At 45.5% G+C, this 12269-nt stretch overlaps 1 protein-coding gene across 1 annotated transcript in view; it reads right to left on the bottom strand.

The window, feature by feature from the left end:
• Positions 1-12026, bottom strand: part of TMX4 (thioredoxin related transmembrane protein 4) — a 390958-nt gene extending 378932 nt beyond the window's left edge. Inside the window, exons 1-2 of the mRNA XM_069236546.1 lie at positions 11988-12026; positions 11687-11875 (exon numbers count right to left, since the gene is read on the bottom strand). Of these exons, the coding sequence (XP_069092647.1) occupies positions 11687-11875; positions 11988-12026 (228 nt within the window). The remainder of the gene's footprint in view (positions 1-11686; positions 11876-11987) is intronic.
• Between the last annotated feature and the right edge of the window lie 243 nt (positions 12027-12269).

Below are 12269 nucleotides of genomic sequence, written 5' to 3'. Positions count from 1 at the left end.
AGTTCCATAGGATATAATGGACTCGTAATACGGTAGGTGGTATATCCGCCACTTTTGAGACGGTTTAACACCGTCCTCCAAAGTTGTAATCAGGCCCATAGTGCATTACAAATTTTCACGCTTTAATGGCCTGCTGCAATATTATTACAGACAAGACCCTTAGAACGCAAAATGCTCTCCGCTGTAAAGCAAAAGCTCCAGCCATGAGAGAACTTTAAGAGATATTGAATGGTGGGAGAGGTTATGATTTTGGGGTTATGAATTTGTATATTTTTCAACTGCTAAACTCAGGAAGAATTTAGGAATGGGGCTGCAAATTTAACTGATGCTCATGTAAAGGGCTCCACTCTTCCAGTTAAGTTTGCGCTATGTAGATAATCTATCCCTTGCCGTTAACACCTCTCTAAATTGTGGCCAGGTACCCAGCTGTTTTAAGGAGACATTTGTGAACTCTTTATTAAAGAAAGCTGTCGATGACCCTTCTATTTTTAAAAATTATAGCCCAATATCCTTGCTTCCCTACTTGGCTAAGGTGCTTGAGGCCCATGTAGCCTAAAGTACCTGCTCTTTTGTGGAGTTAACAAACTTTCTTGACCCCCCATCAAACAGCCCTTTGACCTGCCTATTCCACCAAGACAGTTATTCTTTCAATAATGGACGATCTTCATGAGGCTGCTGATAGGGATACCACCCAGGTGCTGGTGCTTCATGATCTTTCGGCGGCCTTTGACACGGTTGACCATGCATTGGTAAACCATTTCAAAGCCACAGGTCTCCTGGGCACTGGACAAGACTGGATTGAGTCCTTTTTGACTGGTTGCGGGTGGTCAGGCTCTCTCCTTTCTGGTCGTCAGAGGTCAGATTGTCTTGTGGTGTCCCTCAGGGATCCTTTTTGTCCCTGTACCTTTTTTATTTATACATACGTCCGCTGGTCCACTCCCTGAATCAAGGGTCAAGGTTTATTGCTACGCAGATGATTTGCAACTGATCTTCACCATAGACAGCTCCCCGGAATGTGCAACCTCTTTCCAAAACACAATACTATTTATTCACGATTGGACAAATGAATAAGCTTAAATTTAATTTCGACAAGATGGAGGTTGCATTATCAAAAAATAAGCTTGGTTTATGAAGACCTACACTTTGGCCTGCAACCATGGGCTATCCCCCTCTGCTCAAGAATTCAGTTAAGAGCCTTGGAGTTCTGATCAACGCCAATCTGACCATGAAATCTCAGTTAGGGGCTGTGATTTCCCCATGTTTTCTACAACTTAGGAAAATCAGAAAGATCAGTAAACTTCTATCTTTTGAGGATGTTTTATGCAGGTTGTCATTGCACTGGTCCTTTCATGACTAGATTATGCTAACTCTTTGTATCTGAGTCTCCCTAAGTGTCTAAACTGCAGACTCCAAATGGTCCAAAATTAAGCAGCTAGCCTGTTGTTTCATTAACCCCATAATGGCTACATCACCCACTTATTGAGGAAATTGCACTGGCTGCACGTGGAACGGTGTTCTATCTGTAAGGTGTAGGAGGCTGGCCTGGCTTGTAGTGGGTACCAGAGGTACTTACACCTTGTGCCAGGTCCAGTTATCCCTTATTAGTGTAGAAGAGGTGTTTCTAGCAGCTTAGGCTGATAGGAGGTAGCTATGGCAAAGCAGCTTAGGCTGAACTAGGAGACATGTAAAGCTCCTACTATACCACTGGTGTCATATGCACAATATCATAAGAAAACACAATACACAGATATACTAAAAATAAAGGTACTTTATTTTTATGACAATATGCCAAAAGTATCTCAGTGAGTACCCTCAGTATGAGGATGAGAAATATACACAAGATATATGTACACAATACCAAAATTATGCAGTAATAGCAAAAGGAAGTAATGCAAGCAGTGTAAAGTTACAATAGATTGCAATAGGAGCACATAGGTATAGGGGCAACACAAACCATATACTCCAAAAGTGGAATGCGAACCACGAATGGACCCCAAACCTATGTGAGCTTGTGGAGGGTCGCTGGGACTGTAAGAAAACAATGAGGGTTAGAAAAATAGCCCACCCCAAGACCCTGTAAGGTAGGTGTAAAGTGCACCTACAACCCCCAGAGAGCACAGAAGTCGTGATAGGGGGATTCTGCAAGGAAAACCAACACCAGCAATGCAACAGCAGTGGATTCCCGGACCTGAGTACCTGTAAGACAAGGGGACCAAGTCCAAGAGTCGTGACAGTGTCGAGAGTGGGCAGGAGTCCAGGAAATGCCAGCTGAGGGTGCAAGGAAGCTGCCACTGGATGGAAGAAGCTTGGTGTTTTGCAAGAACGAAGAGGACTAGGAACTTCCCCTTTGGAGGGTGGCTGTCCCACGTCATGAAGAAGCTTGCAGAGGTATTCCCACACAGAAAGACCGCAAACAAGCCTTGCTAGCTGCAAGGGTCGCAGTTAGGGTTTTTGGATGCTGCTGTGGCCCAGGAGGGACCAGGATGTCGCCACTTGGATGAGGAGACAGAGGAGGTGCCCAGCAAGTCAGGGAGCCCTCACAGAAGCAGGCAGCACCCGCAGAAGTACCGGATCAGGCACTTAGAAGAGGAGTGAACCGGATTCCACCCGAAGTCAGAAAAGGGAGTCCCACGACGCCGGAGGACAACTGAGAAGGTTGTGCACTGCAGGTTAGAGTGTTGGGGTCCCAGGCTTGTCTGTGCACTAAGGAAATCCTAGAAGAGTGCACAGGAGCCGGAGCAACTGCAAATCATGCAGTACCCAGCAATGCAGTCTAGCGTGGGGAGGCAAGGTCTTACCTCCACCAAACTTGGACTGAAGAGTCACTGGACTGTGGGAGTCACTTGGACAGAGTTTCTGAGTTCCAGGGACCACGCTCGTCGTGCTGAGAGGGGACCCAGAGGACCGGTGATGCAGTCTTTTGTTGCCTGCGGTTGCAGGGGGAAGATTCCGTCGACCCACTGGAGATTTCTTCAGAGCTCCTGGTGCAAGAAGGAGGCAGGCTACTCCCCAGAGCATGCACCACCTGGAAACAGTCGAAAAGGCCAGCAGGATAAAGCGATACAAGGTTGATAGTAGTAGTCTTGCTACTTTGTTGCGGTTTTGCAGGCCTCCTGAGCAGTCAGCGGTCGATCCTTTGGCAAAAGGTGAAGAGGGAGATGTAGAGGAACTCTGGTGAGCTCTTGCATTCGTTATCTGAAGAATTCCCCAAAGCAGAGACCCTAAATAGCCAGAAAAGGAGGTTTGGCTACCTAGGAAGGAGGATTGGCTACTAACAGAGGTAAGAGCCTATCAGAAGGAGTCTCTGATGTCACCTGCTGACACTGGCCACTCAGAGCAGTCCAGTGTGCCAGCAACACCTCTGAATCCAAGATGGTAGAGGTCTGGGGCACACTGGAGGAGCTCTGGGCACCTCGCCTGGGAGGTGCAGGTCAGGGGAGTGGTCACTCCCCTTTCCTTTGTCCAGTTTCGCACCAGAGCAGGGCTGGGGGATCCCTGAACCGGTGTAGACTGGCTTATGCAGAGATGGGCACCATCTGTGCCCATCAAAGCATTTCCAGAGGCTGGGGGAGGCTACTCCTCCCCAGCCCATCACACCTATTTCCAAAGGGACAGGGTGTAACACCCTCTCTCAGAGGAAATCCTTTGTTCTGCCTTCCTGGGCCAGGGCTGCCTGGACCCCAGGGGGGCAGAAACCTGTCTGAGGGGTTGGCAGCAGCTGCAGTGCAAACCCTGAAAAGGCAGTTTGGCAGTACCCAGGTTCTGTGCTAGAGACCCGGGGGATCATGGAATTGTCCCCCCAATGCCAGAATGGCATTGGGGTGACAATTCCATGATCTTAGACATGTTACATGGCCATGTTCGGAGTTACCATTGTGACGCTGTACATAGGTAGTGACCTATGTACAGTGCACGCGTGTAATGGTGTCCCCGCACTCACAAAGTCCGGGGAATTTGCCCTGAACGATGTGGGGGCACCTTTGCTAGTGCCAGGGTGCCCACACAATAAGTAACTTTGCACCCAACCTTCACCAGGTGAAGGTTAGACATATAGGTGACTTATAAGTTACTGAAGTGCAGTGGTAAATGGCCGTGAAATAACGTGGACGTTATTTCACGCAGGCTGCAGTGGCAGGCCTGTGTAAGAATTGTCAGAGCTCCCTATAGGTGGCAAAAAGAAATGCAGCAGTCCATAGGGATCTCCTGGAACCCCAATACCCTGGGTACCTCAGTACCATATACTAGGGAATTATATGGGTGTACCAGTATGCCAATGTGAATTGGTAAATTTAGTCACTAGCCTGTTAGTGACAAATTTGGAAAGCAGAGAGAGCATAACCACTGAGGTTCTGGTTAGCAGAGCATCAGTGAGACAGTTAGGCATCACACAGGGAACACATACATATAGGCCACAAACTTATGAGCACTGGGGTGCTGGCTAGCAGGATCCTAGTGACCCATAACAACCACACTTACATCATAGTGTTTTCACTATGAGCACTGGGCCCTGGCTAGCAGGACCCAGTGAGACAGTGAAAACACCCTGACATATACTCACAAACAGGCCAAAAGTGGGGGTAACAAGGCTAGAAAGAGGCTACTTTCTTACATAAGGCAGGATGCCTCATTTTTAAATCAATCCAGATTGGCAGTCCTACCTATGTATCTACATATATACAAAACATAACCCTATCTGTAACTTGAGGTTCTCACATGCTAACCTTCTTACCATTCATATATTTTTTTTTTTTTAAAGACGAGTGGCTCCATGTTTGTTTTACTGGCTCACTACATGTGGAATGCTTTTCCTCCAGAAATCAGATTCACCTCCTGTTACACTGCATTTAGGAAACTCCTAAAGTCGTGGTTTTTCAGGCTGGCATATGAGTAATGAGCTGCTGCATGCTATATTTTAGTTACCTCGGTGCTAAGAAACTCTTCCTGTGAAGTTGTGCTCTAGAAATATTTGTAACATAACAACACAACATTGGTATTAGAGAGTTAAAATGTACATTAGGGTTTATCTGTATGCTATGTGTGGACTAGATTCTTATTAAACAAAGAGCAATGTTATAGTGCATTTCATCGAAAACAAAAGGTGTCTGTACAGTGCACATCCTGAATGCACATATTTGAAAGTGGTATGATGTGTGCTCTGCTTGGTGAAATAAAAGATTTGCCTAGCATTACTCCATTTGGTCAGGCAGGGAAGCAGTGATTGATTCTAGGTTTTTTCAGTTTCTCACTGTGCAAATCAAACACTAGATGGGCATTTCTAACATTAAACCTTAATGCTTTGTCTTTAGTTCTTGGAGCATTACACTAGAGTGTGGATGACAGGCAGTGTCCTGTTTGTATTTGTAGCAGTTTTACATAATGTAAACTTTGGCCATGGACATAAGATCTGTCATCGCATTTTCTTAGTTATGCGTTAGGTAGGGTCTATGGATGTTTGCAACCAGCTGGGGGTAGAACAAGTTAAGCAACAAAACTCAACAACAAATCCCATTTACAGTGTGATCCATTTGGTCACACAAGGAAAACTCCAGGCAGGAGAAAGGTTAAAAGTTTAATTACAAGCTGATGCTCAAAATAACATAAGATAAAACTATAAAGGTACAGAACCACCATGGGTTGTCGAAAGCGATGGAAAACGTTTAGGTGAATAACTTTAAAATACCTAAACATTCTATGATAACCATACAAAATATTAACTATATGAGTTGAGGTTTTCATAACAAAGGCTGTTTTAAGGAAAATCTAAAGTTAGCTAAGCTTACTAGCTGGGACAAAGGAAACCCCTACCAATGGGGAAAGGTCTAACATGCTGAGCTACAACACATATGGACAAAAAGTGAAAAATAAATACAGGACAAAAATAATTTGAAAAAAGGTAATCTGGGGCAAAACGCAACTAACCAAAATTGGTAAAAAATAAGTAAAAAGGGAAAGAATCATCATGTCAGAAGCTGGATCGAGAGTCTTTTTCTTTGGGTGAAAGGAAAAACCCTAAACTAAGTAAATCACATGATCCATTACAATGCTTTCACACTATTCAGTACTGACAATCATAGCTGCAACAGCCTAGAGGCAACTGTTTGACTTAGCATTCTTGGCATGGTCTCCCCTAATTGTTTGCCTGTTTCCCAGGTTGTTGATGTGTGCTGGACTCTTTTGCTGTTTTGTTTCTCTGGGCACTTTACCACTGCTATCCAGTGCTACAGTGCAAGTGCTCCTATATAAAATGTGTATGTAATTGGATTTCCATGATTGGCATGTTTGATTTATTGGCAAGTCCCTAGTAAAGTGCACTAGAAGTGCCCAGGGCCTGTAAATCAAATGGTACTAGTGGACCAATTCGGCTTGGCAAATGTACCCACTTGCCAGGCCTAAACCTTCCCTTTTCTTACATGTAAGACACCCCTAAGGTAGGCCCTAGGTAACCTCATGGGCAGGGTGCAGTGTATGATTAAGGTAGGAGATATACTAATGTGTTTTATATGTCCTAACAGTGAAATACTGACAAATTTGTTTTTCACTGTTGCAAGGCCTATCCCTCTCAGAGATTAACATGGGGGCTGCCTTTAAATATGATTGAAGTGTAGATTTTCTTTGGGAGCAGATAGACATGTGGAGTTTGGGGTCTCTGAGCTCACAATTTAAAAATACATCTTTTAGTAAGTTGGTTTTAAGATTGTGTGTTTGAAAATGCCACTTTTAGAAAGTGGGCGTTTTCTTGCTTAAACCATTCTGTGACTCTGCCTGTTTGTGGATTCCCTGTCTGGGTCAGTTTGACAGTTGGGCTGTTTGCACCTCTTTCTAGACAATGACACAAAGGGAGCTGGGGTGTAGCCTGCATATCCTGATGAGCTGTCTGCACTAGGAGGGAGAGGAAGAGCCTGAAAGGGCTGTGCCTGCCCTCACACAATGCAGTCTTCAACCCCCAGGTGCGTGTCTGGGGCCTGGCCTGAGCAAGGCAGGATTTCACAAACAAGAGATAATTTCCTTTGAAGCAAGCCTACTTCAAAGGCCAAAATGGGTATAAGAAGGGCACCCAAAACCACAGACTTTAGATCACTTCTGGAAATCAAGAGGATCCCTTGCCCGGAGAAGAGCTGAAGAGCTGAGGAGAAGTGCTGCCCCGCCTGTGACTGTGCTTTGTGGAGTTATCCTGCGGGTTGCTGCTTCAGTCTGGTGAAAGGGGACAAAGACTGGACTTGTGAAGAAATCTCCAACGGCTTGCCTGAGCTTGCTTCCTGTTGTTGAAGTCTTAGGGCCATCAAAGACTTCCCCTGCCAGGACCTGGACTCTCAACTGGGACTCCTGCCTGCCACAGGTGAAGCTGGCAGACCAAGATTGAAAATCCATACACAGACTGCGGTGCAGGAAAATTTCCGACGCAACCTCCAAACCGCTGCTGAAGAAACAACACACCCCCGGCTTCACGGCTGAAATTGACGTTCCGAGTGCAGTGCAGCTCCACGATCGATACACACGGCTGGAGAAACGACACGCCACACCGCTAACGGTTTTGCTGATACCGTGCAGCAGGATTTTCAACGCAAACCTTGCTGGGCGTGGAAAAACAATGCAACACTTGTCCAGACCCGAGTGCTTGCTGGGATCGACACATCGCTCTCCTGCGGAGAGGAAAAACGGCGCACGCCGATCCAACTGGAGAAGGAGAAACGACACACGATCTCGCTTGCGGGTGAGAAATCGACACACCGCTAACCTTTTTTTGATGCACACTCGCCTGTCCATGTTATTTTGACGCTACCCAGGTACTTTTCAAAACTAACAGTGTTTTTACTGTTTACAAAAGGATTTAAGACTCTTTTACTTTTAAAATTAATAACTTCACTTGTGTTTGTTGGATTTTTGTCATTTTGGTCTTGTTTTGTTTAGATAAATATTTCCTATTTTTCTAAACCTATGTTGTCATTTTGTAGTGTTTTCACTAAATTACTGTGTGTGTTGGTACAAATACTTTACACATAGACTCTGAAGTTAAGCCTGCCTGCTCATGCCAAGCTACCAAGGGGGTGAGCGAGGTTAGCTGAGGGTGATTCTCCTTTACCCTGACGAGATTGAGGGTCTTTGTTTGGACAGGGTGTAACCTGACCGCCAACCTAAGGCCCCATTTCTAACATTGGTGATCATCGGTTGGGATCAGACTTGTAGTTTACACTACTGTTTTCAGTGCAGACCACTATGTGACCACATATTACTTGTCTTGTGATTTTTGCTTCTTCTCTTTGGAACTTTTTATTGTTCTACTTCCATGTTTTGCTGATCTTTAACCAAGCAAAGAGAGAAGCTACAGGATCAAGAGTAGCAGACAAATATGCAACTGGCCTGATGACATCTCCATGAGACTGACAGAGCACATCCCTCCCCCTCACAGCAGTATTAAGTAAACAATTGTTGTACTTAGTCATTCTCAGAGGAGGGGCACAACAGAGATTTTCTCTCAGCTCTGTGAAGACACTTTTGCAGTTGTCATCCAACTGTACTGATCTGACACATCCTTGTGTGTCAGCCTCTGTAGAGTCTTGGCCAAAAGGGAAGAGTTTGAAATTCACTGGAAATAATAGACAATCATTCCCAGAAACATCCTTCCTTCTTTCTGGGTTGTTGGGGGATTCATTTTTAAAATTCTGAGACAACTTTCTAGCACCTTTCTCTATGTGGTGTCCTAAATGCAAGACTTCTGTATTGCATTTAGCTGAGAAAACTTTGGGCCTAATTTAGATCTCGGCAGTGGGGTTACTCCTTTGCAACAGTAATGGATATCCCATCTGCCAAAATCTAAACACATTGTTTTCAATGGTAAATAGATTTCAAGCCAATGGGATATCTGTCACTGTTGGGATGGAGTAACCCCTCCAACAACATCTAAATCAGGCACTTTGTGTCCATTCACAGTTGTATCATACTTACGTGCATCTCAGGTGTTTGATGCCACTAACAGGTCATCAATGTACTGTATCAAGATTGAGTGGAAGGGCAGTTGTAGAGACTCCAGATTCTTCTTTAGAATCTGATGAAGATGGATGGACTCTCTGTATACCTTTGAGAGACATATTGGATAAGATTTAAACTGAAAAGCAGATCAGTGAAAACAAGGGACAGTTGACTTCTGGTTTCCTCATTTGCCCATGACTGCCAAAGCCAAAACGCAAAGAGAAACTGACTCTCCTCATGCAATGGTATGGAAAAGAAGGCCTGGCATAGATCAATCACTGTGAACCACTCTGCTTCACATGTGATCTGGTGCTGTAAGTACATCAAAGCTCACACTTTTCGCTACTCCACCTGTCACTCTTATCTGGTCGTCATACTATGGAGGCGGACGATTGAACAATAACTGATTTAAAAAGTTATTATCTGAATCGCTTGCATAAACATCAGCTTTCTTATTAGTATCTGTTCTTCACTCATTTATTTCTGTCTTTTCTTAATTGTTGGTCTAATGCTTTCTCCTTACTCGGTGTGATAGCAGGATACAATCTATCTCTCCAAGATATCTGTTCATTGTCCTATCTAGTTTCTGAAACTGATTTCACTAATTTCTTTGCAATGCTCTCATACTTCTCTCTCTCTGGTTCAGATGTACCACGTGTTCCCAAATGTTCATCCTATGAAGCATTTGCCTCAAGTACTCAAGAATTCTTACATTAAATGTTCCATAGCGGGGGAAATGCTAATGTACCTTCTTTCTCAGTATGCCCATGCCATTGTTTAAGCCACAAACATTCATGAAGACCTTTTTCAGACATTATATGATGACCTGGAGTACGTTCAAGTGGGATCTCTAACCCATCTCTAACTGGAATAAATACATATCCCCCTCATCCCTTCATCATGCTTTTCAACGCTTTGAAGAATTTCATTTTCAATAAGTAATTCAGTAATGTGCACTAAACATTTTGTTCACAATCAGGAAATAAATGTGGTCCCACAGTTCTCCTCTTGATGTTCCAACCAATAGCAGCACAAAACTCTGGGCCTGATTTAGAGTTTGGCAGAGGGGGTTACTCCGTCACAAACATGACGCATATCCTGTCCACAATATTATGATCCCATTATGGCCCATAGAGATTGTAAACAGCAGACAGGATATCTGTCACATTTGTGACGGAGTAACCTGTCCGTCGAACATTAAATCAGGCGTTGTGTGATGTAGTCCACCAATACCAGTGCGGCTTTATACCAACCGACCAATACCAGGGTGACACAGTGCGATGTCACCTTCACTCCTAGATGAAGCTCACCTGCCTTTACATTTATCCCTCACACAATTGCCACAAACCCCTAATGCAAATATTTCAAGCATAAATAAGTCAATAGCCTGTCTGTTCACTAAAGGATAGGGAATTCAAATACTCCCAGAGCAATACGGAGCTGCACTTTCCAACTCTGCTTCCACACTTCCACAACAAACAAGACTCGACAAGTAAATCTCACTCTGCTTGATATGATTCCTCCATGTGCGCTCAAGATTCACAAATACCAGCCAACCACATTCACACAATAAATACTATTGGCACTGTTGACGGCACCTTGTGACCACAACCTACTGCAGACACTTTTGAATTATTGTGGTATGTTAGGTCACGATGGATGAGTTCACAACAGCAACTACTCATCACTAAGCGTCACAACCACACAAGTGCAAAAATGCCGCAAAACACTTTAACATCACACTTCACCGCAATCTTTAGCCAAAGCAATGCAAGCGCATACCCTATTGATACTCACACCTTTGATGCAACAAATGATGCTGGAACTCCTCACTCCTTAGAAGAAACCATGGGCTAAAACAAATTCAGACTGGGCTAACTGCATGTCAAAATTAGGGAAACCCTTTTCTCACTATCTCTAACTAGTCTTTCCCTCTTGTGGGAGTAATCACTACTCTGCTACAGAGATCTGTCAATGCATTTTCTTATTTATGCATTAGGTGAGGTCTACTGATCTTTGAAACCAGCTGGGGGTAAAACAAGTTAGGCAACAAAAATCCAACAACAAATCCCATTTACAGTATGACCCATTTGATCACACAAGGAAAACTCCAGGCAAGAGAAAGCTTGTATCTCATGGGAACATTACCTAGAAGGAAAAGATCATGTTAGCAAGAATGACGGGGTGCGTCCAAGATGGCGGCTGGTGCGGACGCTTTCTAAGAGCTCTGCACGTGGCCCTAAAATTAATTCTTCAATTCCTCCCTCCATGCTGGTCCCCGGTGTCTACCGCCTAGCTGTGAGTGGCTGCAAGGAGCTGGAGAGTCAACTGTCTGCTCGCCTGGTCTCGGTCGGGTGGTGCGGTGTGCATGGGACCGGGCGGGGTGTGGCGCGGGACAGTCGAGGCCCCGGAAGCTGAGCAGTGGAGATGGAGGAAGGAGCCGTGTCTCTCCCCGAAGGCGTAGCGGCGCCGCGGGGCTCAAGATCTTGGCCTCGCGCGAACCGCTGAAGCAGAGGTGCATCGTGCACCGTGCCTGAACGAAGGTGCAGCGGGGAGCCGCCAGACCAACGGACCTCCCTGGAGAGGGGACCAAACAGGGCGGGACCGATTGATAGGGCCGTCGGCGCAAAGTTGCCTCCGCACCCCACAACTATAAGTGAGTAGCGCTTTCCCACGCAGATCGCCCTGTGGGATCAGGAGGCCGCGCCCTAGAACATACCTGGCTTTCCCTGATCCTGGCGACAAGAAATGAGGACGCAACGCCGCTAATGGGAGCTGTCTGCAGACAGCACAGTCCAGCAGCCCGGAAGGTGAGGACAGCCATGCGGTGAAAGCGGGGAAGCTTGGCAGCAGGGCATCGGAACACGAGTGAGAATAACAGCACGGCATCCTGGAATACGAAGGTGACCTGGAGAGAGCAGCAGGACTAAGTGGAGCCAACGAGAACAATACGAGGTGGCGAGGCTACCGCAAAAGTAAGGATTGTTGTGTTCGGCGGATGGGGAAGTGAGCGCACCAACAGTAAGTCCTAGCTTTTTAGGACCAGAAGACTGGATCATGGCTCACTTCGGTGGAGTGGAGTGGGCGTTTGTAAAATGGCATAGACACCCCTTGAAGAAATGAGCCCCCCGATCATGTCCCGGGTTGTTCTGCATGGCTTTGGGTTATCCTTATGGTACTTACAGCCCACACCAGATTGCTGTGCATGTTTGGGTCTGCAAGGGTTACAATTGTTCACCAACCCTTGTGATTCTCTAGCCCTGACGTAGGGTTATAACTGAGGAGGGCCTTTCGAGATCCAG

This window comes from Pleurodeles waltl, chromosome 5, assembly GCF_031143425.1.
Source record: "Pleurodeles waltl isolate 20211129_DDA chromosome 5, aPleWal1.hap1.20221129, whole genome shotgun sequence".
Taxonomy (NCBI): Eukaryota; Metazoa; Chordata; class Amphibia; order Caudata; family Salamandridae; genus Pleurodeles; species Pleurodeles waltl.
This window is presented reverse-complemented; position numbering and strand designations above follow the sequence as displayed.